Consider the following 25916-nt stretch of genomic DNA (forward strand, 5'->3'; position numbering starts at 1 on the left):
AAAAAGCTCTGAGGTGATCAGGTATCATTAGCCTTTTCCTAAGTATTTATCAAGCCCAGTCTTAAATCTAGCCTCTTTGTATCTTAATCTCTTTTGTGTTATAGATACCTTTAGCAGTCTGGTAAAGTCTATAGATCCTTTCTCAGAATGTTTTTAAATGCATAAAATAGAATACATAAAATTACCAAAAAAAAGCAGTTATATTTAAATACAGTTACCAAAATATTTTTTAAAAACAAGTTCACGAACCCCAAATTAACAACTCCTAATCTAGAACAAAGAAATTCCTTAGGTCAGATAAATGTTATAGAGCAAAGTTATGACCTTTGGAATTTATTATTCCACTTCTGAAGTTATGCATATATTTATTTAAACTCATAACTGATTACTTATGGACAAGTTTCAAAAACACTACTGTTAATGAAAAATGTCCTTCATATGTTCTCTTTTCTTGCCCATGAAAATAGCCGTGAGTATCACTTAATATGAAAAATCTTTCTTTACAAATCACCAGTAGGAATTAAAGCATTTTCTCCACTGCAGTGTTTTGAAGAAATAAATTTCAAATGCCTCCTTTATCTTACACATGGAATTACGTAGCACATGAGTTGGAAGAAACCTCAAAGGCCTCATAGTCCAACTCTCTACCTGCAGAAGTCAGTCATCCAGGAAACATTTATTTATTGAGCATTTACTCTGTGCTAAGTGTAATTGTGCTAAGTACTCTAAATCAGTCAGCCAACAAACATTTATTAAGCACCTAATATTTGCTAAGGCACTGTGCTAAAGAAAAAAAGAAAAAAACCCAAAACAAAACAAACAAAAAGTTGTTGCCCTCAAGGAACTCATATTCTAATGGAGGAGAGAATATGATATATAAGAAAAACACAGAGTAGATGGAAGATAAACTAAAAGGAGAAGCATTATTATGGTGAGGACTGGGAAGGGGCTCTTACAGAAGGTAAATTTTGAGCAGCTTTTTCAAAGAAACCAAGGAATCCATGAAGCGGGGGTAAGATATAGTATTTCAGATATGGAACACAATCAGTTTAAAAGCTTTCATTGAAAGCCAATAATACACAAACGTCTGTGGCTCATTGCTTAGGTATTGATGGCTTAGAATGAGTATAAATGGCAGTTGTTTTCTGTTGTGACCAGAAACTGAGGGTTTTCTCCTTCAGAATGATATCTTTGGGATGGTAAGTTAGGCCATCTGTTTGTCCCAATTCTTACCTAGCCCTTAGTCATTGAATGGGCATAAACTGAAACCTGGGAAAGACTTTAATTTTAAAAGGCCAAGGTCACCCTCTGCATCCTGGGACATCACCAGTCATTTTGACCTTTGTCTTGATACTGGACTGATGACTTTGGGGGAGAGAAAACTTTTAACTGCTCTGCCTCACTCAAACCCAGTTCAGGCGTAAGTCAAGACGTCACACTCATGATGCCATTGGTCCTCTTCAAGAATGAAGGATGAACAATAATAACAACAAGAGATGAGAAATGGCAGTGTTGGGTTTGAGGAACTCCAAGTAGTCTAGTATGGCTGAACCCTAGCGTGAGTAGAGGAGAATAAAATGTAAGAAGACTAGAAAGCGACTAAGTTGGGAAGAGCTTTAAATACAAAACAGAAGAATTTATATTTTATCCTGGAGGTAATATGGAGCCACAAGACCTTGGTGAGCAGTGGGGATTTTTGCTTTTGAGCCCAGCTAGCCAAATTTGGCATCAGAATAGAGTGTGGATTGAATTGGGGAGAGTCTTAAAAAAGAGAGACAAGAAAACGATGGCATTAGTCTAGGTGAAAGGTGCTGAGGGCTTGGACTAAGATGACTGAATAAATAAAGTGGAAGGATGTATGCAAAAGATGTGATAGTAGACATGATAAGATTTGGCGAGCCTGATATGTAGGGAGAGTGAAGAGTGGGGAGCTAAGAGTGTCAGTGAAGTTGCAAATCTGGGTGAGTAGATGGTACCCTTCAAACAAAAAGGGAAGCTGCAAAGATGAGTGTGTTTGTGAGGAAAGATCATTATAGCTACCATTATATAGTCCTTTAAGGCTGGCAAAGCCTTCCACATTCATTATCTCATGTGATCCTCATGATGACTTTGTGAGGGAGGCGATGCTATTATCCTCATTTTGGAGGACTGATCTTTATTGTGAATTCTGCTCTGTCATCCTGGTGTCAGGTGAATCAATTACCTAATCTTCTTTTATTCTTACCTCCAAACAGCTCCCAACTCTCCAACAATTAGAGAAGAGCTCTGTACAGCCTCGTACGACACCATCACTGTGCACTGGACCTCTGATGATGAATTTAGTGTGGTTTCCTATGAGCTTCAGTATACTATCTTTACTGGACAAGCTAATGTTGTTAGTAAGTACTGCCAATATGGCTCATTTCTTAATTTAATCAAGAGGTCCACTGTCCTTGACTCTAATTATAAATGAAACTTTAGAAGGGGAAAAGGCAAATATAGTATTAATTAATGGTACTTATTTTTCCCTTTCCTGTCTAAAAAACCCTCTGGGTCACCTTCTGAGTGATTTCATAGATTTGATTACCAAAGAAACCTCCAGTACTTCAGTCACTACATTAAAAAAAAAAATCCCGCTTGTTTCTATATACGTCAGTAGTGGGTGGGTAGTTGACTCTGCTCTGAAGGAAGTGTTTAGAAACCATAGAGAATGCCTTAGAAAGACATCCAAGCCAATAATTCACTATCTTGACTGAGAATTCATCAGACTACAAATCCTTTTAAAGTTTAGTGTCTGGGACACTAGGAATCTAATGCTATTAATTGGGGCAGTTAGGTGGCATGGTGAATAGAGAGCTTATAATCAGGAAGACTCATCTCCCTGAGTTCAAATCTGGCCTCAGACACCTACTACCTCTGTGACCCTGGGCAAGTCACTTAACCTTGTTTGCCTAGGTTTGCAAGTCTGCAAAATTGAACTAGAGAAGGAAATGGCAAACCACTGCAGTATCTTGGCCAAGAAAATACCAAATGAGATCTTGGAAAGTCAAACACGACCAAAAACCTGAACAATGCCATTAATTAGAGGCAGATTGACATAGTGGTATATACAGAGCAGCCCTTTGCCCACCAAGTGGTTCAAAGCCCTACCTTGAACACATACTAGCTGTGTTACTCTAGGCAAATCATTTAATCACTCAGTGCCCTCAGAAATTCTCCAAGACTACAAGTTGAAGAATCAGGGCGGCCAGGTGGCTCAGCGAGTAAGAGCATCGGCTTCAGTGTTGGGATGACCTGGGGATCAAATCCCAGCTCAGATACTTAGCACCACACCCCGAAATAACTGGCCATGTAACCTTGAGCAAGTTACTCAACCCCAATTGCTTAAAAAAAAAAAAACAACAAGTTGAAGAATCGGTTCTGATGTACAATAGCAGAGGGCATTTCCTCATGACGAGTTCCCTTTACTGATGATATTACAGATCCCAAAGTCATTATTTTTGTTCTAGAAGGGACTTTGGGTACCATGGAGTTCAAACTTTTCACTTTACAGATGAGGAAAATCAGTCCTAGAGATCATACATGATCTCTATCTGGTTTGCCAAGTTGCCTCTAATTAATGTTATTTGATGGTGTATAGCATAGCTTAGTGAATTCTCAGGCAAGGCTAGAGATCTGGCCCCTTTCATGTTTCTCTGCTATTTCTATATACTTCCCTTAAGTCAAGGTCAACTCATACAGACTCCAAATGACGCTAATGTTCCAGTAAATGGAAATATTCACAAGGATCAAAAGGAAAGTTGATATATTAAAGGCTATGAGTTTATACAGGGCATTCTACTGCACTAAAACTTTAGGGACACACTGTATAATCTGTGTTAATGTAAAATGTAGAAAACCAAAATATATCCAACTTGAAAGTTAATCGAGTTTAAGCTTATAGAAGATAGAATGAGAGAGAGAAAAAGAGAAAGATAGATAGTGAATGGAGAGATTGATATAAGTGTGTATTATGATATATATAATATGTTAAAATTATGTAATATATTGTGCTATATAAATTATATGTGTGTAACATTAAACTTATGTTATAATATTATTGTTAATTATGAAATTAATATATACTATATAAGTTATATACATACATTCCAACTGAAAACAGATCAGGCCAGAAGGCATTTTTTAAAGTACTCTACTAGGTATTGGTGCTTTGTCTTTATCAAGTATATTATCTAGAAAAGGGATTCTTAACATTTCTGTGTCATGGAACCCCTTAAGAGGATGTTGAAATCTGCAGGCCCTTTCTCAAAATATTTCTAAATTAATAAAAGAAGATACATGTGATTAAAAAGGAAAACAAATAATTTTGAAATATCGTTAAGAAAATATTTTAATTCATGGTCTCCAGATTAAGAACCCCCAATGGGATGTGACCTATACATAGATTTTAAAAAATAATTTAAATAGCATATTTAATGCTATATATTTAGCATATATTTAATGCTAAAGACAAACTTCTGTGTGATGTCCATGGGGAAGGATGCCACTAATGACTGTACTTATCAGTAATCACGTCATGGAAGTCCTGGCATTTTAAATGAACCTTTAAAAAGATAGGTAGGAATTCAAAAGACAGAGATGTCATTAAGTGTTTTGGGCATAGCGTGAGGCCAGGTGTGTCAGCAGCAAAGCTCAGGAGCTGTCTGGAGGATGGCAAATGGTTCATTCCAGCCGGAAGGAAGAGAAGAATTGTAGACGATATGGCTAAAAAGGGCAAATTCTATTAAATAATAGAGTATCTTGTCAGGCCAGTGAGTGTCAGTATTTCAGGTCAGTTTTGCTTTGAATGGAACTTGTATTATATTTCATTGCATACATTTTCCTTGAATACCAGACTGAAGCCAAAGACATGAATGAGCAAAAATGGAAAGTAGTTCTGATGCTCAGCAAAGAAATGTTTCATGATGAACTCAAAAAGGAGTCTAACAACCCCCAGCTCCCCCAGAGTAGGCATAAAAATAGGTACCCTTCTGTCTACGCCTCAAGCTCACACCCATCTTTCCACAGGAGACCCGGCTGCTCCTGCCATAGGAACTGTTGGGAGGCAGGTATGGGGGGAATGGGCAGAAGGATTTGAACTTTTAAGAACCAGTGAGTCCTAAGGTGGCTCAGTGGATAGAGAACTGGGCCTACAGTCAGAAAGACTCTTCTTCTTGAGTTCAAATCTACTAGCTAGGTGACCTAGGCAACGCATTTAACTCTGCCTCAGTCTCCTCATCTGTAAAATGAACTAGAGAAGGAAATGGCAAAACCACTCCAGTATCTTTGCCAAGAAAACCCTAGATGGGGTCATGAATAATCAGACACTACTGAAATGACAACAGCAAGAGTTCTAAGTAAAGGAGTGAAATCATGAAGTAGACCTAATGGAGAAGAATTCACCCCAAGCTACTCAAGTTTATTGCTTCTTTCCTGGAGTACTAGATAGAATTCTAGACTTGGAGTCAGGAAAACCTGGGTTCAAATCCTGCCTCATACACTTACATATCTTGGGTAAATCACTTAACTTCCTTGAGCTTTGATTCCCCATCTTTAAGTCAGCAAGCATTTATTAAGCTCCTACTACATACCAGGTACTGTGCTGAACAATGAAATGTAGGGATAATTATGGCACCTACTTCAAAGAGTTGTTGTGAAGATCAAATGAAATTCTCACTGGTCCATGAACTGACACTAGTTGACTCTGTAACTAATTTTTACTGGTCCATAAAACCAAAGGTATCTTATATCTTAAAACTTCCAAAATTTCAAAAACAAAAATTCAGAGTTCTTTTTCTAATCCTCTTCTTCAAATCATGCCTCTCCCACCCTGTGTTCCTTCCATTGCCTAGTTTATATTTGTCATTTCTTGAGGCTTGGCTTTGAGACTGCTGAGGACAAGTTTATTTAGATATTTACCAGTATACTTTGGGCTAGAGAATCCCGCTAGAGATTGATTCCAGCCTAAAAGTATTTCACCAATTAGAGTCATTAAACGAGTCTCCTCTTTAACAAATGCAGATTCTTCTAGGTATGTAGTTATTCAGCTTTCTGTATAATTTAATTAAGTCTGGTTGCTTTCATCTTAACAATTTAGAGAAGTTAGCTGCAGTGAAAGAATGAGAACTTTGATTAGGTAGGAGAGAGAAAGGAAGTTGATAATCTCAGAATTGTATACTTTTTGGAAACAGGGAAAGTATGCAGAGAGTACTGCAGTGGGTGTTTAGAACATGAAGTCACTATAAGCCCAAAGGGAGGGGCATTTAGAAGGGGGAAGAAACTGCCAGCTTTAAAACATTAGCCAGGACTACGCCTTCAATAGGAAAAGAATACTCGCTCTTCTATAATTCAACACCAACCTTCTCTCCTTCCTCTTTCTGTTTTATTCATTCATTTAACAAACATTTATCAGATGCCCAACATGTGCTAAATACTAGGCACTGGAAATGTAAAACCAAAACTTGCCTTCAGGGAACTTTCATTCTCCATTTATTATTCTTCCTCTCTACTACATGCCATGTAACCTTGATCTCAGAGCTTGGACAATTTATTCAGAACTAGAATTCCACCAAATTTTAGATTAGATATATAAGCTTCATTTCTGTGGGAAAATGTCCCCTAGTACCAAAACTGACTTACAAATGGATTTTTGGAATATAATTTCTCCATAAATTTAAGCTTGTCTATTTGCAATAAAGTATGATGAAAAATCACCCTGTGGAAAATTCAGGCCAAGTTGATTACAAAGTAGATTTATAGTGTGACAGAGAGGTTATCAAATTATCTCAAAAGAGAATCTATATACACAGAAAGGAAACACTTTAATTCTTTCTCACCTTATCCTTTTATCCAAATAGGAAGAGTGCACACTTGCAGCCCCCCCCCCCAAAAAAAAAAGGCTGAATGAAGATTATATTCTGCTTCTCTCAATTCCTTTGGCAAAGCTAACTCAGACTAATCTTAGTTTATTTGTAATTTGCTGGACAGTACTCTTGTGCATTCTTTTAATAAATATTTATTGAGTACCTTTTATGTGTAGAATACTATGCCAAGTACCATATGGAATAAGACATTGAATAAACACAGTCCTTATCCTCAGAAAGTTTGTAGTCTAATAATGAAAAGAAAAAATTTAGTAGTCTAGTAAAAAAAATTAGAGAGTTGACCAGCCTCCATTCATGGACCAGTGGAAATAATAATTATAATGATAATTTATATTTATATAGCCCCCTCGAGGTATATACATAAATGTATGTGTTTCTTTGTTATGGTCATGCAAATTATAAAATGAGTGTAATAAAATATGGAGAGAGCTGGGAGGCTCAGTGAATAGACCACTGTAAGGAAGGCCTCTTCCTCTGTTTCCTCATCTATAAAATGGGGTTACTAACACCTACCATCCATGGTTATAAGGACAAAATGAGATCAAATTTGTAAAGCATTCTGCAAACTTTAAAATTCTATAATAAATACTAGAGTTGTTTTTTGAAGACTAAGGGAGCTCATCAGAGGGAGAGATTACAACAAGGGCTTCAGCGAAGGCATGAATGAGATGGCATTTGTTCTTGGCCTTGAAGAATGGGAAGGATTTTGTAAGCACAAAATTAGGAGAAGACATTCCAGTAAAAGGCATGTTAACAAAGGTATGGGGACAGGGAAGAATAGAGCATCCAGGGAGCTGTGAGTAATCTAGTTTGCGTATAGCATGGGATATGTGTAGGGGAGTTATATGAACTAAGAGTGGAAATGGCGATAATAATAACCAGTGTGCAGGCTGATAAAGATGGAAAAGCTGGCCCGGAGGCATCTGGGCTTTATTTGTTAGGCAGCCGGAAACCACTCAAGTTTTTTGAAGAGGGAAGATAATATGATTAGAGACTCATCTGGATGTTTTGTGTATGGCCTCTTGGAAAGGAAAGAACTTGAACCAAGGAAGAATATTTGGGAAGCTGTTCTAATAGTCCAAGCCAGAAATCATGAGTGTTTTATCTAAGATAGTAGAACTAAGGTGTTCAATTCAAGAGTAATTGTGGTCATAAAATAGACCTTAGAGCCTGATTGGCCTTTGGCTAAGGAACAGGAAGGAATCAAGGACGAAATTCAATTTGGAAAACTGAGAAAATATTGGTACCAATATAGGGGAAAAAATAGAAAAATCAAGAAATGGAGCACGTTTAGAAGGATGAGGATGTGTTTAATTTTGGACATATTGAATTTGAAGTGCTACTGGGACATTTGGGTGGTGATATCCAACAATCAGAACTGCAAGACTGGATTTTTTTTTTAATTTTGGGGCTACAGATGTGAAAGTGATAGCTTATACTATGAAATTGGACAAGGATGCCAAGTAAGAGCATATATAAAGGAAAAGTCAAAGAACTGTGCTCGGGGAAATGTTTATATTTAAAAGAAAGAAAAGGAAAGAGAAACCAAAAAAAAAAATCAGACAGAGAAGGAGCAGTCTGAAAGGAAGACCTGAGTTCAAATTTGGCCTCAGATACTAGCTATGTGACCCTGGGCAAGTCACTTAACCCTTTTTGCCTTAGTTTTAAGAAAGTACACTATCATGGAATTAAAACATAGGGACACATTTCTTTTTTTTTTTTTTTTTTACGCAATCAGGGTTAAGTAACTTGCTCAAGGTTACAGGACCAGGTGTTTCTGGGTGGGTGCTAAGTGTCTGAGCCCGGGATTCGATCTCCAGGTCTTCTCAACACTGGAGCCGGTGCTGTTACTCGCTGTGCTACCTGGCTGCCCCATGGGACACATTTCAAGATGGACAATGTGGCTGATAGGCTTTGGAGAGAGAAAGAACAATTATGAAGAGACCATAAAAATTCATCATTAGGAGGGACCAGGTTGCATTTCAGGAAAAGTTACATAACTTTTGGGGACAGAAGGCAGACAATATTTTCTGAGTATTTTTGCCTTATTGGGTATGTATCAGAATATGGTAAAGAAAAAATATATTCTTTTTTATGTCTTCATGAGCATACACATTAGTTATTACTTCTGATTCAATTTTAGTTTGGGCAAATTAATTAACCAATCAACAATATGTCAGGCATATTAAGCACTGGAGATGCAAAGAAAAAGCTAAAGAACAATCTCTGCCCTCAAAAAATTTGCATTCTCATGGGGGTAAAAACATACATGTGAGAAAATCCCAGAGTAGGTGGAAGGTAGCCTTTGGGGAGAAGGCACTAGAAACTGGGGGAGAAAGAAAGGCCTCTTATAAAAGTTATCATTTGAGCTGAATCTTAGACAACAGTTCACCATTCTAAGACTTAGAGTTTAGAAGAATTCTAGGCATGATGGACAATGAGGGCAAAGGCATGAAGATCTAAAAAAAAAGTCGCAAGTGTAGCTGGACTGTAGGGTTCATGACAGAGAGCTATGTGGTAAAAGACTGGAAAGATAAGAAGGTGCCAGGTTGTAAAAAGGCTTTAAATTCCAAACAAGAGTTTATATTTGATCAGAGAGGTAACAGAGCCATTGGAGTTCATTGAAGAGGAGGCTGACATGGTTACAACTGTATTTTAGAAAAAATCACTTTGGGAAGATGGGTTTGGGAGAAACTTGAGAAAGGAAGTCCAATTAGACAGCTATTCCAATAGTCCAGACAAAAGATGATGGGAGCCTGAATTGCAATGGTAGCTATGGGAGTGGAGGCAAGAGGATGTTTGTGAGAGATGTCATAGGGATAGAAGAGACAAGATTTGGTACCTGATTAGATTGAGCAAAAATGAGAAGTCAATGACACCGATGTTTCTAATCTGGGTGATCAGAAGGATAAAGGTGCCCTCAATGGTAATATGCAAGTTGGGAAGAAAGTCGGGGTTTTGGAGAAAGGTAATGAGTTCTGTCTAGGATGTGTTGAATTTGAGAAGACCAGGAGACAGACAGGTTTAAAATGTCCAATAGGCAGTTGGTGACTAGAGCTCAGATGTAAAAATAGTATTGGATAAATCTGAGAATTATCTGTGTGAAGATGACAATTGAATTATCTCAGAAACAGTGAGTCCAAATCTGAAGTAGCAAGTGTCCACACAGTGCAAGTTCGGGAAAATAACATGGGAGTAAGGTAAAGAGTGTATGGCTTGTAAAAATTTGCTTCATGACAAGAACCAACCCAAGTCAGGGTCATTTGATGGCCCTGGTAAATAACCACCCTTATTCCCCTATCCTTTTCTTACACATATACATGTAGTTAAAGACAACCTAATGGGTTTAGGTAAAAATAAGGCTATATTTTAAGATGTTGCTGTTGCTCCGTTGTTTTTCAGTCATATCCCATTCTGTGGCCCCATGTGAGATTTTCTTGGCAGATATTGGAGTGGTTTGCAGTTTCCTTCTTCAGTTCATTTTACAGATGAGAAAACTGAGGCAAACAGGGTTAAGTGACTTGCCCAGGGTCACACATCTAGTATCTGAGGCTAAATTTTAAATCAGGTTTTCCTGACTCCAGGCCTGGCGCTTTATCTACTATGCCACCTAGCTGCCCTAAAAAGGATGCTATCAATGCTCAATTATTAATATTTGGGAAATGTAATATGTCACATATATTCTTCCTTATCGCATTTTTAAAATCCTATCTAGTAATTATGAAGTTTTCCAGTTACTACTTTTTGAACTGGATCAAATACTTAATTAGCAACTAGAATTTCAAGAGTATATTACTTGGAGAAAAAAAACAGTTTCACAATTAGCAGAAATCTGAGTGGTGGTTTTTGTTTGTTTGTTTTTTTAATCCATTTGGGAAATGGTAGATTTTATTTCTTCTGGGTGCAGCCGTGGTAATAGAGTTAGTATATTTAAAAAAAAAAATAAATGATTATAGTGCTAACATAGAATAATCTCTTCAAGACATGCCAAGTATAAAAGGCTTACCTCTTCTAAAGAGAAAAACATATAAAGGTCTTTTCCTTTTGTTTTTCGTTTGTTCTTGTTTTTTGGTCTGCATCAACTCTGTATAGAAGGAAGTTGTTGTGAATCTTTTGACTTATGGCCAATACACACACCTCCATGTGTTTTTACCTGCAGTTCTCCTTCCTGGGCAGGTGATATGTTCTGCGTCATGCACCTAATGAGCCCAAGCATCTTTTTGAAACAAAAGCCAACATTTCTGTTGTATTTGTTCTCACATCATTGTCAAATGAGCCAGAGAAAGGGCTTCAGTGTATTGGGTGGGTCTCATCTGTGTGAAGGATTTATGAGAAGACAGTGACAAGAATTATATATTAGACTGTGAACTCCTTGAGACACACAGCTACTATCTTTTTCCTTTTTTTTTTTTTTGTATTCCTAGCTCCTTGAATAATGCCTCAAATATAATATAATTTAAGCCCTTCTTGACTTGATTTGACTCAGGATGAGAGAATAAATTGATGTGAGGTCACATCAATTGGCATGATCACTGGTCTTGCACCCTGTTAAGTGTCTGTGTATATAGAAGAGCTATCCATGTGTAATAAAAAAAAGGTTAACCTACATCATCTCAGGCTGGAAGTATGCATTCATTCTAAAGGGTGCAATGATGGTACAGGTGTTCAGCCAGAGAGCACATGGGAATATGACTGAGGCAATTCAGGCTTATAAGGAGTTCCAAATTAGAAGTTCTAAATGCTCTAGAAATAATAGGCTTAGTGTTGTGGGATGAATACTGCTCATAGATAATAAGGTGTATAACAGAGTAAGTTACTCAAAGAAGGTGTATTTCAGAAAATGTTAAGAAGTATGGGGAATAGTGTTCAGGGAGACAAGATTTTATAGGTTCAGAACAAGGAAAAGAAGTAGAATCATCATTCACCACCCCCACAGCCCCACCAAAGACTATAGTAATCAAAATTCTTCACCGATCTACGAAAGATTAAAAGGACCCATGTAGCTGGAATATGTAATTTGGAATGAGTTCAACTTAATGAATGGCTACCAGTATAATTTCTCAACCCAGTTTCTTCATCTGTAAAGTAAAGATCATATCAAATCCGGGCTCAGACACTCAGCACCATACCCAGAAATAACTGGCCGTGTAACCTTGAGCAAGTTACTTAACCCCAATTGCTTATTAAAAAAAAAAAATAATAAAGATCATAATCCTGGCTCTGTCTGCCTATTTCAAGTTGATGTATGTGGGTACAGTAATAATACCTTACTTTACATAGAACTTTACCGTTTATAAAGTCCTTCCACATGCATTAGCTCACCCATAATACCCTAGATTGGGTCATTTATAAAATGGGGGTAATAATACTTGACCTTTTAAGTAGGTAGACTGAGTCTTATTATCCCCACTTTACAAATGACCCAATGTAGGCCTAGAAAGAGGAAATAGCTAGTCTATGGTCACCTAGAGAGCAAACATGAAAGCTGGGACTCTAGCCCAAGTTTTCTTTATTGATATTCGGCCTTTTCGGTGCATGTGAAATCTCTTTGTAAAACATAGCGTTCCCTATATTTTTTGTGGTTGTAGTTCAGTCATGTCCAACTCTTTGTGACCCAGTTTAGGGTTTTTTCTTGGCAAAGATACTAGAGTGGTTTGTCATTTCCTTCCTCAGCTCATTCCTCATAAAGATGAGGAATTGAGGCAAAAGGGGTTAAGTGACTTATACAGGGTCACATAGCTAGTTAGTGCCTGAGGCCAGATTTAAATTCAGGAAGAGAAGTTCCTGATTCCAGGCTCAGTGCTCTATCTGCTCTGCCTCCTGGTTGCCCTGCTCCCCATATACATAATGATAATTATTATTATACATTATAATAATTATTATGGAGGAAAGGGGGGAATGACAGGAATGTCTTGTACACATTTCTCTGAAGTCATTTGTCTTCATAAGGACAAAACAGAAAAAGGTTCCCAGATCTTTGAATGCTCATGGAACTTTGGTTAAGCAATATTATCCCACCATGAATCAGTTGACTTGAAACCAACACTAAATCCTACGTAGCCTCATGCTAAAATAAGCTGTATTTTAGGATCTGCTGCATGAAATTAGTCTCTCCAAATAAAATGGTTTTCCACCTGGCTAATTCATAAATTATTTAAATGTATAAGCATGTGAAATATGTATAAATATTGCATAGTAAAGCAGTTAAGTGTCTGGGAACTCCCAGATTTACATTAGATGATTTCAGGAAAGTTATCTGCCTAATGTTTGGTGCATGGCAACTGTTGTTAGAGAGGACTTTATGCAAGGAACAGGCAATACATTCCAGGTCTGCCTCATTTACTGCTCAGGTGCTAAACAGACTGGTCCTCCCAGAGCTGATGTAAAACAGTCATGCAGGTGCTGACCTGACTTGGGAGTACATGCAGAATTCTTAGCACTCTTTTTTTTTTCTGGTTTCTTAATTCAGCCAAACCAATGTAGTCAGGTCTTGAACATTTCCAAGTATAACATCCAAAGAATGAGCTAAAATTAAAAGCAAACTCAGGTACAGAAAAGGTTGTTAACAATTTTGTGTCTTAAAATAATAGGCAACACTAAGGCTCATCGATCTTTTTGATTAAAAGAAGTAGAGTTTGGGTTCCATTTTGATGAAAGGTTTTGTTATTCCATTGTTTGAGTCATGTGCAAACTCTTCATGACCACATTTGGAGTTTCCTTGGCAAAGATACTAGAGTGGTTTGCCATTTCCTTCTCCAGCCTATTTTACAGATAAGGAACTGAGACAAACAGGGATAAATGACTTGCCCAGGGTCACACAGCTAGAAAAGAGGCCAGATTTGAACTCAGAAAATGAATCTTCCTGATGATATGTCCAGCACTCTATACACTGTGACAATTAGCTGCCCTGATTAAAGGTTGCTTAGGTCAAATCTCATGGAATGGCTCAGCTGGAATGGGCCTTCAAGATCCTCCATGTACGTCATAACGTCAGTTTAAACCATGATCTCATCAATATGGGAGCACCCTGTGATGGCCCATGTCACCGGCCTCTCATATCCTCTTGTACTGGGCTACTCTCTTCTATATTGCCCTGTAGATCCTTTACAAGATGTCTATTCAGCATGTTAGAGGCCTTCCACAAATCTGTTTATAGTATGTGGGGACCAGGGCAGCATAATAACCATCCATATTCTTTTCCTACAATATAGCTCTTGGATGATTATTTAACACAACCTTTTGCTCATTTGGTTGTTGAAAACCTAATACAGCCTACTTCTCCATATTCTTTTGTGTGGATGACAATTTTGATTCATTGGTGACCGGTATTGTGTGATATCTAAACATCACACAGCACTAGAAGAAAATTCATATGAGAAAATGATAGAGTTAAGGGAGAAGCCCCAAAGTCATTGAAAAGCATTGCAGAATTTCTTCCTCCTGTTCAATTCTTGGCCCAGTTCATTGTGCAGTGTCTGTGCAAGATACATGTACTAATGGGCCTGTTGTATTCCACTCCGTAATACATGCTAGTCATTGTTTACATTCAGTTCAGTAACAAAGACAGATGAGGAAAATAGTTCTCTCCACCAAGGAACAGAAAGACTTGGAGTTTTTGGTTATTTGGCATCACGAAACAGGTATTAGATCTGGATTTGTCATCAGAAGGTCTGAGTTCCATTCCAGCTGTACCCTTTACTATTACAGAGGCAGCTAGGTAATGCAGAGGATAGAGTGTTATACTTGGAGACTGGAAGGTCTGAGTTTAAAATCCTGCCTCAGACATTTATTAGCTGTGTGACCCTGGGAAAATCACTTAACCTCAACTTAAAGTGGGTATCATAACACCTGCCTCTTAGGGTGGTTGTGAGGGCCAAATGAGATAATCTGTGTAAAGGGATTTGCAAACTTCAAAGTACTATTTAATTGCTAGCTATTATTAATTTCTGCATAAGTGAGGGTAAAGCCCCATCACCTTTCTCAACCCAACTGTCTCCTTCTATACTTAGACTATCTACCCCACAGAGTTGTTCTGAGGATAAAATGAGATCATGTACATGAAAAAATGGTTTATGATTTGAGATGACACAATTTCTAGTTATGTGACCCTGGGCAAGTCACTTAATCATATTTGCCTCAGTTTTCTCATCTGTAAAATGAGCTGGAGAAGAAAATGGGAAAGCACTTCAATATCTTTCCCAAGAAAACTTCAGAATAGGATCACAAAAAATCAGATGTGACATCAACTAAACAATAAGCAACAACAATACAATATAATTTATTATAAATTTATACTTATATTAAAATATTTCCCTATTTTAAAAATTACACGGATTGCCTTTTTAAGAAGCATGAGATATTACGTGAGGCTTATTTCTAATGGTCTCCTACTTGACTAGAAACATAAAAATCAAAAGGCAGAATCATTGTTAGGTCTTCATATCAGTGTAATCTGTATTTAATCCATGTAATTAAAAGAAGGTCATTAAACATAATGTTATTTTTAGAGAAAAAGAAGAAATGTGCAAATCTGTCACATCTTTACAAAGAGGGAAAGGAGGTTAGCAGTTGGTTAACAACTTCTCCATGGGTTTTCCACATTGGCTATGTCATATAATGTTTTATAGCAAGATGACTGGCTTGAATACAGGGGTCTGAAATCCCAAATGTAATTAAAATCTTGTAATGAGCTATAGTATTGAGAAAAATGTTCCTTGTCTCCTGATCTTATATGCTTGGAGACAGAAAAATGTATGATTGAGAAAAGGCAATTAAGGTTCATTACGAACTAATTATCTTGCAAGTTCCATCAATGTTCTTTAACACTTTGGGTTATATTAGACAATTTGAATGTTGGGAGATCACTGCAAATTGGTTTGGAGAAAAGAAAAGTTACTGTCTTTGGAATGGATTTGTGGGGATTTTCTTGGAAGTAAGATGTAAAACTTAGTGTTCTTTCTCAACACTACACAGTGGGGTATCCGAGTTTGGGCATTTAGGAGGAAGCTAGAGAAAGAGACACCAGATGCAGAATGGTTCTGGCCCAGGGTCAAGAACAGCAAAATAATAGTAATAGTAGTCTCCATGTTTTCTTCTTCCACTTACTCTGAATTCCAAAAGAAAAAAAATGGAAAATGTATCTTTCTTTCCATCCACCTTTTGTCTTGGCAATCATATTGTAGAGTTGAATCTAAACAGCCATGATTACTAGTGGGGATTAAAGCACATTATCCAAATATAAATTTACCCAAACCACTTCTGCCCTTCCATAAACCTTTCTGTTGCTTTAACATTTTCTGAAAATTTAGCGAACTATTCTAAGTAATGAGGACAGCCTACCTCCCTTTTTTTATTTTGAAAAGATTTTTAAAAATTAAATCCTTGTTGGGCTAAGACCTTGAATTGTATGCCAAGTTTCAGTCTGAAGCAATTTTAGACATCTGTGTTATAATGTCCCTGAAAGCATTCCCCCCACTAAATTAAACCTGAGCTTTGGGGTTGCTCAGTGATATAAAGTTTATTGAAACATTTTTACATTCACTTGCCTAGACCACATTAGCTGTTTTATTTCCACACATGAAACTAAACGATAAAATTGTAAAAACAGAACAGCAGGTAAGAGTCTCGTTTTATTCTTTTGTCTTCCATTTTGTTATCATTACCATCCTGATTACCTAGCTCTCAGGGAATGATAACAATGCCTTTCAGTGATCTGACCCTGGACAACGGAAATGCTATGTTAGAATTTCTGCCTTAATATTGTTGTTGTCTGCTCATTAAATTCCAAAAGGAAGTTAAATGCCATTCAGGGCCCATGGTGCAAAGGTCAAAATTTTCCCTCTTTGGTGAGACTTAAATTTAATAGTTAGATTTTTGCCTCCACTAATAACCTCCTTTGATGCCTCAGGGTGGTATGGAAATGAAACCAGGTTTCCCAAGGCTATGCTAACGGAGGAGTCCTACTGAACTGGAATGGTTTCCAGTATCTGCCTGGCAATTAACTGTAGTTGTCATTCAAGGACCAACCTGTGGTAGCTGGATGCCTGGAGAGGCTGATCAACCAGAGGGCAGAGGAGTTGCCATCTATGGAATTATACCAATCAAATAACTGAAGTACTGAAGCAAAGTTAGCCACAAATCGCAAGGATTCTACAGAACTGAGCTCATTCCATTCACATTCAAGGAGGCAGGTTAAAAGAAATTGAGAATGATAAGTAAGAGGCAGGGAATTGTTCCGGTGTGCTAACCATTTTGTGGCAGTCCAGCTAGGTTTTTCAAGCAGGGGCTTGCTCAGTAGGCTTTCATAGACAAGAGACATAGAGAGGAGGAAGGAGAAGAAAAAGAAAACTGGGTGTCTGGATGCTTCTTCCTTTTTCTTTCCCACCTTCAGATCTCTAAATAATACAGAATATTAGCATTTGCCATAACTTTAAAGAAATTATTTTGTTAAAAACTTCATATTTAACATCCATATAAACTATACTTTATTGGTAACTATTTTCATGTAAATTAGTTGATTTAAATGTATAAAACTGACTAATACTTTTTGAGTTCCTCTCTCTAAATCCTTATCAGTATCTTTTGTCATTCTCAATTTACTTTTTTCTTTATATGATCGTTGCTATTGTGTGGTTCATTCTATTGCTTCCTTCTTTTTTTTTGCATGATTTCAATAAAGGTCTTTCCAGATTTCTTTTTCTTCTCCTAACTGTCCAGCTTAACTGTATTCTAGTATTCCATTGCAATAATGTGCAATGGATTACTCTCACTCTGTATATGAAATCTCTGAATTGAGATTTGGAAACAGAACAGATGGAAAAATTCATACTGAATGCATGAAAATATATTTACTACATACTCATTACTAAGGGCTATACCAAGCCCTGTGCATATGTACTGTTGGGGGAGAAAAATCACTATTTTAAATCATGAAAAAATGACCAGAATGTCTAGTAATTAGAGATATGTCCTATTCCTATCTTATTTTTTTGACTTGACTGATTATCCCAGGGTTCATTCGGAAGAAATATCAGCGTCCCTTTTAACTCAAAAGTGTGCTTTTGTAGAAATAGCTTTCACCCTTAAGTATATGTTTTACCAACAAAAGGAACAACGTGTGGAATTCCAAATCAGCTAAAGGGCACTAGCAGACTATTTTGAGAGGAGGTGGGAACACTTTCGATAAAAAAAGTTCCCAGGAGGTATGTATTCCTATATAGCTCTGAGAAAGGAGAGGCCCAGACTTCAAATTCCAATTGATGGAGGAAATTGAGGAAACCTACTGACAGAGCAGTCACCAAGGATAAAAGGAAGATTTTGTTGGAGTGGTGACAGATGGGGGAGGGGAGAAGGTAGGCCCTGCAATTGAAGAAGAATTTCCAGCATCAGCCAACTTTGCAAAGTACAAAGAGACCGGCTCATCCATACTCCCACGATCATAAATCCGCCTGCCTCCTAACCCACATCCTGTAGAACCCTATCATACCCAAGGCCTTGTTTTATTTTTGAGGCCAAAAGATGGAAAGATAGCGCTAGTCAAAAGTTCACTGTTTATTGACACTTTTCAAAGATCAAGCCTGGGCCTTGAGTTTCCTGTTCCTAGGATCCAACTTGACACAATGATGATGTCTTATCAGGTATTTGCCTCAGTTAATGAACACAACCTCTGCTTTTCCTCCTTACTGGTTTCTTCTCTTCTCTGTCCCTGAAGTCCCAGACTTAAAGGACCTAGGGCCCAGGAGTCCATTAAACTTGTTTCTATAATATTATTATAACAGAATTTCAACATAACTGATGTCCTTTGTTCTTCTATGTATATTTTCTGCATTTAAAAACATTATTCTGAGGAGGCATCCAGAGACTTCACCAGACAACTAAAGAGGTTCATGGCATAAAAGATGTTAAGGACATTTGGCCGACAAGGATGATAGGATGGGCAGTAGAATAGTGCTGGCTAGAAGATTCTGTCTTATTTTTATATTCCCCATTCTATTCATGTAAGAGGCTGCTTAATAAATATTTGTGGAATTGGATTATAAGAGTTCTCCCTGCTGTTCCTGGCAATACTAACTAAAGTTTATAATCATATAATGAAATCTTTTAAGATGGAAGAAAAAAAATTTTCTCTAGAACATGAAACTGTTAAGAATCAAAATCAAATATTTGTTCAGTGCCTACTGTATGTGAAACACAGATTTATGCTTGTTATTCAGTCCTGTTCAACTCTTTCAGGGTTTTCTTGACAAACATACTGGAGTGGTTTGCCATTTCCTTATTCAACTTATTTTTATGAATGGGGAAACTGAGGCAAACAGGGTTAAGTGACAGGCCCAGGACCACATAACTAGTAAGCGTCTGAGGCTGGATTTGAACTTGGGAAGAGGAGTCTTTCTGACTCCAGGCAACTCCAGCCTGTCTACCGTACCACTCAGCTGTCCCAGGTTTATGCTTAATTAAAAAGAAAAATTTTGAGTGGATTTTTATGTTTTCACTCTTAGGTAGAATAAGACAGAGGGTGGGATAAGGCTTTAAGACCTGAATAATTATTTTGGTCAGTGGGAGCCAGGTAAAATTACTTTAAAAAAAACACCATACTGGAGAAGCAGTGAGCCAACTCACTTGCAAATCATGACATCACCTTCCTGATGCCGTTGGTCATTTTTGAGAAGGAAGGACAAACAATAACAGCTTTCTGTGCACTAGACATGTTTCTTAGAGGACTTCACCAAACAAAGCAATAGTTTACAAATACTAATCTTTCAAGTTATGCAGCTCTTGAACGATGCTCTTTGAGTTCTAAAGTGCAGCCTTTGGGGGGCGTGGGGGGGGGAGGAAGGAAGGAAGGAAGAGAGAGAGAGAGAAAGTCACCACAAAACGTGTTTGGTTGAAATTGCAGGTTTGTGTAACTCTGCCGACAGCTGGATGATTGTGCCCAACATCAAACAAAACCACTACACAGTTCACGGGCTCCAGAGTGGTACCAAGTACATCTTCATCGTCAAAGCTATTAATCAGGCAGGCAGTCGGAACAGTGAGCCTGGCAAATTGAAGACAAACAGTGAGTGACATGAAACCCATTCCCGTCCTCTTCTCTCACCCTCTCTCTACAATCCTTGTGCCTTCTTCCCTTCCCTGAGTCTCTTTGATGCTTGACATTTGAAAGGCAAGCAATTCAAAGCAGAATATCAAGTTAATGATCCCTTGTACAGGAGCCCTTTATTTGTCTCCCATATCTCTCCAAATCCTTTCACTTCTCCAGGACCTAGATATTCTCCGCCCCCCGCCCCCCCCCCCAGCTTTTTTTCCCCCTTTTTTCTTCCTCTGTTTCTTAGCTTTAATGTAGAGAGGCACTGTGGTATTTTTGATAGAATGCTGGATTTGGAATCAAAAGGGTCTGGGTTCAAATCCTGGCTTTGAAGCTTACTAGCTGTGCAACACTGATCAAGTGGTTTAACCTCCCTGAGCCTCAACTTTCCTCACCCTCAAAATGGTGGAAATGCTTTTCCTACTCTATAAGGATTTGTTGTTTGGGTCTAGACTTGTGAATTTGTCAGAGTGGGGAACTCTCATTGTGTAAACCCTCACCCCTGTGAATGCTAGCCAGTAACTCATCTGTAATTTATCGTCAGGAGCAACTTTTAGTTTTAAAGTTTAATGACTCTTCTCGTGGTGATAATATAGTCAGTGTATATGATAATTAGGACTTGATCTGGGTCTTTTTTTTTTTAAATTCTAAAGCCAGCATTCTGCAGCATCCAGGGCCATCTCCAATGGTCGTGATCTGTATCTTACGACTGGACCCAGATAGCTCCTGAGGAGAGAATGAAGCTGCTGACTTTGCACAGCCCTCCCTCACTTAAATCCAATTCACTTGCAAGTCATGATATCACCTTCCCTCAACAGCATTCTGTATACTAGAGTACACTGCATCTCTTTACAGGATTGTTTGTAAGATTAAATGAGATTAAGATATGTTGTTTAGTTGTTTTTTCAGTGATATTTTACTCTTCTTGATCCCATTTAAGGCTTTCTTGGTAAAGATACTGAAGTGGTCTGCCATTTTCTTCTCCAGCTCATTTTTTACAGATGAGGAAACTGAGGCAAACAGGGCTAAGTGATTTGCCCAGGGTCACACAGCTAGTAAGTGTCTGAGGCCAGATTTTAACTCAGGAAGATAAGTCTTCCTGATTCCAGACCTGGCACTCTGTCCACTCTGCTAGCTAGTTGCCCAAGATTGAGGTATAGAAACATTCTTTGAAAGCTCTAAAGTGTTATACAGATATTTAATGGTGGTATTATTAGCATTTTTATTGTAATTATCTCATTCTCACTAATTTAATTTGATTGGGAGTTCAGATAGAAGTAATTAGAAGGCAAATGAATATCCTACTATTATTTTGTGTAGTTAATGTTCAGCAGATGCAAGAGCTTTTTTTGGTAATTAAAAATGAATAATAGAAAATAACCTCATCTTCTATAGACTCACAAGAAATATCTGGAAAACAGCTACAGTAGTGGACAGAACACCTGTATATACATTGTCTTATTCCCACATAATTTTAATTTTTCTGCTATGTCTCTATATTTTGAAGATTTTCATTGCACATAGTTTGGACATTGAAAAAACAGCATATAGTAAATTGATGTGTATTAAAAACATTGTTGTTTATATGTATCAATCAGTGTTATATACAGCTGATTGCAGGCAGTTCTGTCCATAATGATGCTTAAATTCCAATACAAGTCATTTGCTGAATCCTTAAGGATATTTAGGTGTTTAAATTTTTAGGAGTGCAAGAATGGCACGTACACATGTATGATCTTGGGCGAGTCACTTAACTTCTTAGAGATCTAGGAAGCTCTCTCCTTAGAAGTTGCAGAGAAGGCGCCAACCTGCATTTCAAGAGGTTGTTTCTTCCCCCTGAAGTTATACACACATACACACAAATTGAAACACAAGGGCTTGTCAGCTTCTAGTGTAATAGTCTACCCACTTCATGGAAACCTTCTAGATATCTGATATGCTAAATTTTTGTAGGTAGTAATAATAATATTGCACAGTTTCCACCACTTCATTGCATTATGTGAATTAATCAATAAATCTAGAATTGTAAGGATAGCCTTCAAATAATTTCTGATTTAAATAAAGTGATCCTGAATCTCTGTTGTAAATCCCTCCATTTCTACAAATACATTTTCTCTTTCTTCTTATCTTTTGAGGGGATTCAAGAAAAAATTGTCCTGGAATAGGCAATTATCCTTTTATATGTAATATTCTGTGAGTTTTGCATAGTTAGATAAAAAAATTATTTTTTTGTTCAATAAAAAATATCATTATTATTCATATAACTCTCAAATTAGTTTTTAAAGCAATGACAAAGCAAGGTTTTCATAACCTCACCTGTAAATCAAGATCTAATCAGGAATAGGTAAGGTTAGTAAACAGGGAAATTATTACCTAGGCTAGAGGAGGCAAACTATTAGATCCATTTCATTATTCTTTTAACAAACCTATTTTTAATTGTTTGGTGATTTTTTTCTATTTTTAATTTTTCAGTTTTTAATTCTTTTCTATTTTCATATCATTTGAAAATTGGCATGTACAGACAGCCAGAAACATGTCTCTAAGCATAAGTAGGATCACATTTGGTAGACTTTTCTTCTTTGCAGGTCTTGTTTGCTTTGTAAGTAGACACTAACTAAATACTTACATCAATTTGATTTATTATGTACTACCTATATTTTTCTTAAAAGACCTGTTATTTCAAAGCTTATTCAATCATTGCATATTAGCAGCTTTTTTCCCAACTTATGGTTATACAGGGTTGCCCAAATAGAATTTGAATCTTTCATTTCTTAAGCCCAAGCAGCTATTTAATGGTCAACTCACTTTTCAAAAGAATATTTAAAAATTGTAACAGTTCTAAATGAGAACAATAGAATGTCTTGACACCTGAAGACTGCACCATGTGAAAGAGAACTTAGCTGGGTACAGGGGCTACACACCTGTAATCCCTAATACTCAGGAAGCTAAGACTATAGGTTTCTTGAATTCAGGAGTTCTGAGCTAGAGTAAGGCTAAAAGCTCATTGGGTATCTTCACTAAGTTTGGCACTAATATGGTGTAATGTTAATGGAACAGGAAGATCTTTCCTGCCCATTAATAAGCCTATGTGACCTGCTCTGTGCTCTGGCACAGCTCACAGCTGTGATACAGTCTGAATCACATGGAGTCTATTGTTGGAGGAGCTTGCCCCAGAGAAAGAGAGCAGCAAAAGAGGGGAGGGAGGAAGTTGCCTAGGGGAACTTGTTTGTGGAGAGGCCTGAAAAAAAGAATGCTTGAGATGTCAGTGCTCTCTGGATTAGTGATGCTCCAAATAAATATTTTGGTTTTGCCTTTGAATAAGAGAGTTTATTATATTTTGCGGATCTACCCTGGAAATACACATGCATAATCATAACAGCTGCTGTGGGTATCACATTGGCATTACATAGAGTGAGCTCTTTGGAAGTCGGGAGCCACTAGACTGCCTGAGAAAAAGAGAATAAGAAAAGGCTTACTTCAGCTTGACCTCGAAGGACAGAAACATACATTGACATTGAGCTAGAAATGACTTGAGAGATTATCTAGTCCAAGGCTTCTTAAAATTTTTTCCATTGGCCACCACGTATAGTTTAAGAAGAGTTGAATTCTAGTCCAAAAGGAATTTAGTAGAAATTACAGAGAGGCAGAATTGTATTCAATGTGTTCCAAGTAGAAGGAGCTACCACAGAAAGAAGTGATAGATCTATTTTCAAATGTGTGTTTCTATGAGTATCCTGATAGATAAACATAATGGAAAATAGCTGAGTATTTTCATCCAAATGATACTTATTCACTTACGGTATAAGAGAAAGAGTGCTGGATTTGGGATCTGTGGACTTAGGTTCAAATCCTTACTCTAATTTCCTACTTGCGTGACCCTCAATCATAAAATGAGAGAAATCAGACTAGGAGACTATGAAGGTTTCTTCCAATTCTAAGCTACTTGAGTGTCCACTTTTCACCCAGTTTTTTTTTGCAGCAATTTTTACAAAACTCTCTGACTTGCTTTTTCCAGTATAGCATAGAGGTAGGCACAGCATAATTCAAACACTATTCTCTTTGGAAGTTTTTCCTTAACATGGAAAGGATGCTCAAAAGCAAGGACTTTGGGAGGTGGTAGTGTCATAGTTGTAACCCAATGGTGGCTACATTTTCTTCAGCACGAATTAGTATGTTACTGGGTCCCACGACCCTCATCAGGTTTAGAAAGGCAGCCATGGCTTTGTTGACCATGATTATTGTCTGTGAGCTCTACCCAAGGAGGATATACCTGCCAATAGCAACAATCTCCGCAATGTTTTATGCTGTATTATTTTGGATGAAGTTGTAGCTCATTTCCTGTATTTAACTGCCTTATACCTAATGTTGTTCTACGGTACAGGCAATCTCCCAAGGTAATATTGAATTGTCATAATAATAGTAATAATAGCTATCATAAGAGATGGAATCAACAAGAGAAGGACTTATTGAAAATTTTCAATTGTGCCTTTGCCCAGGGAGGTTTTTAATAATGCCCAACTCATTTAAATGTAAATATGAATAATAAAATGGGCAGACGTAATTAAAACCTGGGGGAGAAAAACCCAGACTAGAAGAGCATTTATGCCACTTTTTAGGATAAAATAATGCAGGTTTATGGCTGTCCTAAGGTCATTCTGTTGATACTTCATTCGTGGAAAACTAAATTAATGTCAGAACACAAATAAATAAACATATGTGTGTGTATCTATGTATGTATGTGTATACACATATATAATTAAAATCCATAATGTTACTGTATTTGCTTGCTTATTGATTTGGATCCTATTATTACATGATCTGAATATGTGCAGCCATTACACTGAAAATAAAAGAGAGAAGGTTATTGACAGTGAATATGATCTTTCCCTCTCTCTTAATGTTAATCTACAGAAAGGGCCATTCTGTTATTTGTCAGAAAGGACGTCTGCAAATATCCCTCATAGAATGCTATAATGACATTTCATAGATGTTGGCTATTAAGAGAATTTCTGTAAAGTAGTATTTTCATGTTACCTTCATTCACACTCCCTGTAATAAGACAAGTTGAAAACTGTGATAAATGAACGTTGTCTTTCCCCTCTCTGATCCATGCTCCTTACATTCTTCTTCAAAACTTCTTTAATTTTTTCTATTAACAACAACAACAAAAATTTCTCTTCTGTGCATTCCTCTCCATTGGAGAAAAGAAAAACAAAACCCCTGAAATAAGTGTGAATAATAAGAAATGTGTTTCTCCATTGGCCGTGTGTAAAACAAATATGTCTCAGTCTGCACTTGATTACCTATCAAGAAGTGGGTAGCATGCTTCGTCATGGGTTCTTTGGAATCATGTTTGGTTATTGCATCCATCAGAATTCTTAGCAGGGGTGTGCCAGAGCCTGCTTGAACCTTCTCCCCAGAGCCAGTTGTTAAATTTTTTTGGTTTGAACATTTATCCCTCATGAATCTGATGAACTACAAAACCAGGATGAGATGAATCATTTCATTGATTCTTTAGATTCAGGAATGTATTGGGGAAATATGAATAACATAGATTAAATTTAAAAGTCTATCATATACTTTTTTTGGTTAAACATTTTCCAGCATACCCCTGATTCTTAATGATTCATTTGTGAAAGTTATATTTATAAAGCGCAGATCTGACCGTGTCACTCTCCTGCTCAGTGAACTCTGGTGAGCTCCGTCTTGGCAAGTTCCATGACATATCGGATGCTGTTGGCAGAACAACAGTGCTGTTGAGAATGCTTTGCAATATTGTGGACATCTCTTTTTCCCTCCCCCTTAAGACATTTCCTCTACCCTCACCTCCTCCTTTTTTCACCATTCTTCTGCCCAACCCTTTTACCATAGGAATTTCCACCCATCCTGGGAATCCTGACTCCACATTCACAGCTTTTGGAAGTATGCTG

General features: G+C 37.3%; 1 protein-coding gene across 5 annotated transcripts in view; it reads left to right on the plus strand.

The window, feature by feature from the left end:
* The window catches only part of MID1 (midline 1), a 459261-nt gene that overhangs the window by 424636 nt on the left and 8709 nt on the right, over positions 1 to 25916 (plus strand). For 4 of the 5 annotated variants that reach the window (XM_069066924.1, XM_069066926.1, XM_069066923.1 and 1 more), the window contains exons 7-8: positions 2235 to 2378; positions 19798 to 19959. In XM_069066924.1, coding sequence (XP_068923025.1) covers positions 2235 to 2378; positions 19798 to 19959 — 306 coding nt within the window. The remainder of the gene's footprint in view (positions 1 to 2234; positions 2379 to 19797; positions 19960 to 25916) is intronic. The other variant, XM_069066927.1, reaches the window with a different exon arrangement.

Source organism: Petaurus breviceps, unplaced genomic scaffold (assembly GCF_028583685.1).
Source record: "Petaurus breviceps papuanus isolate PSGF00001 unplaced genomic scaffold, PetGlider_PUasm1.0 90731, whole genome shotgun sequence".
In the NCBI taxonomy this organism is placed as follows: domain Eukaryota; kingdom Metazoa; phylum Chordata; class Mammalia; order Diprotodontia; family Petauridae; genus Petaurus; species Petaurus breviceps.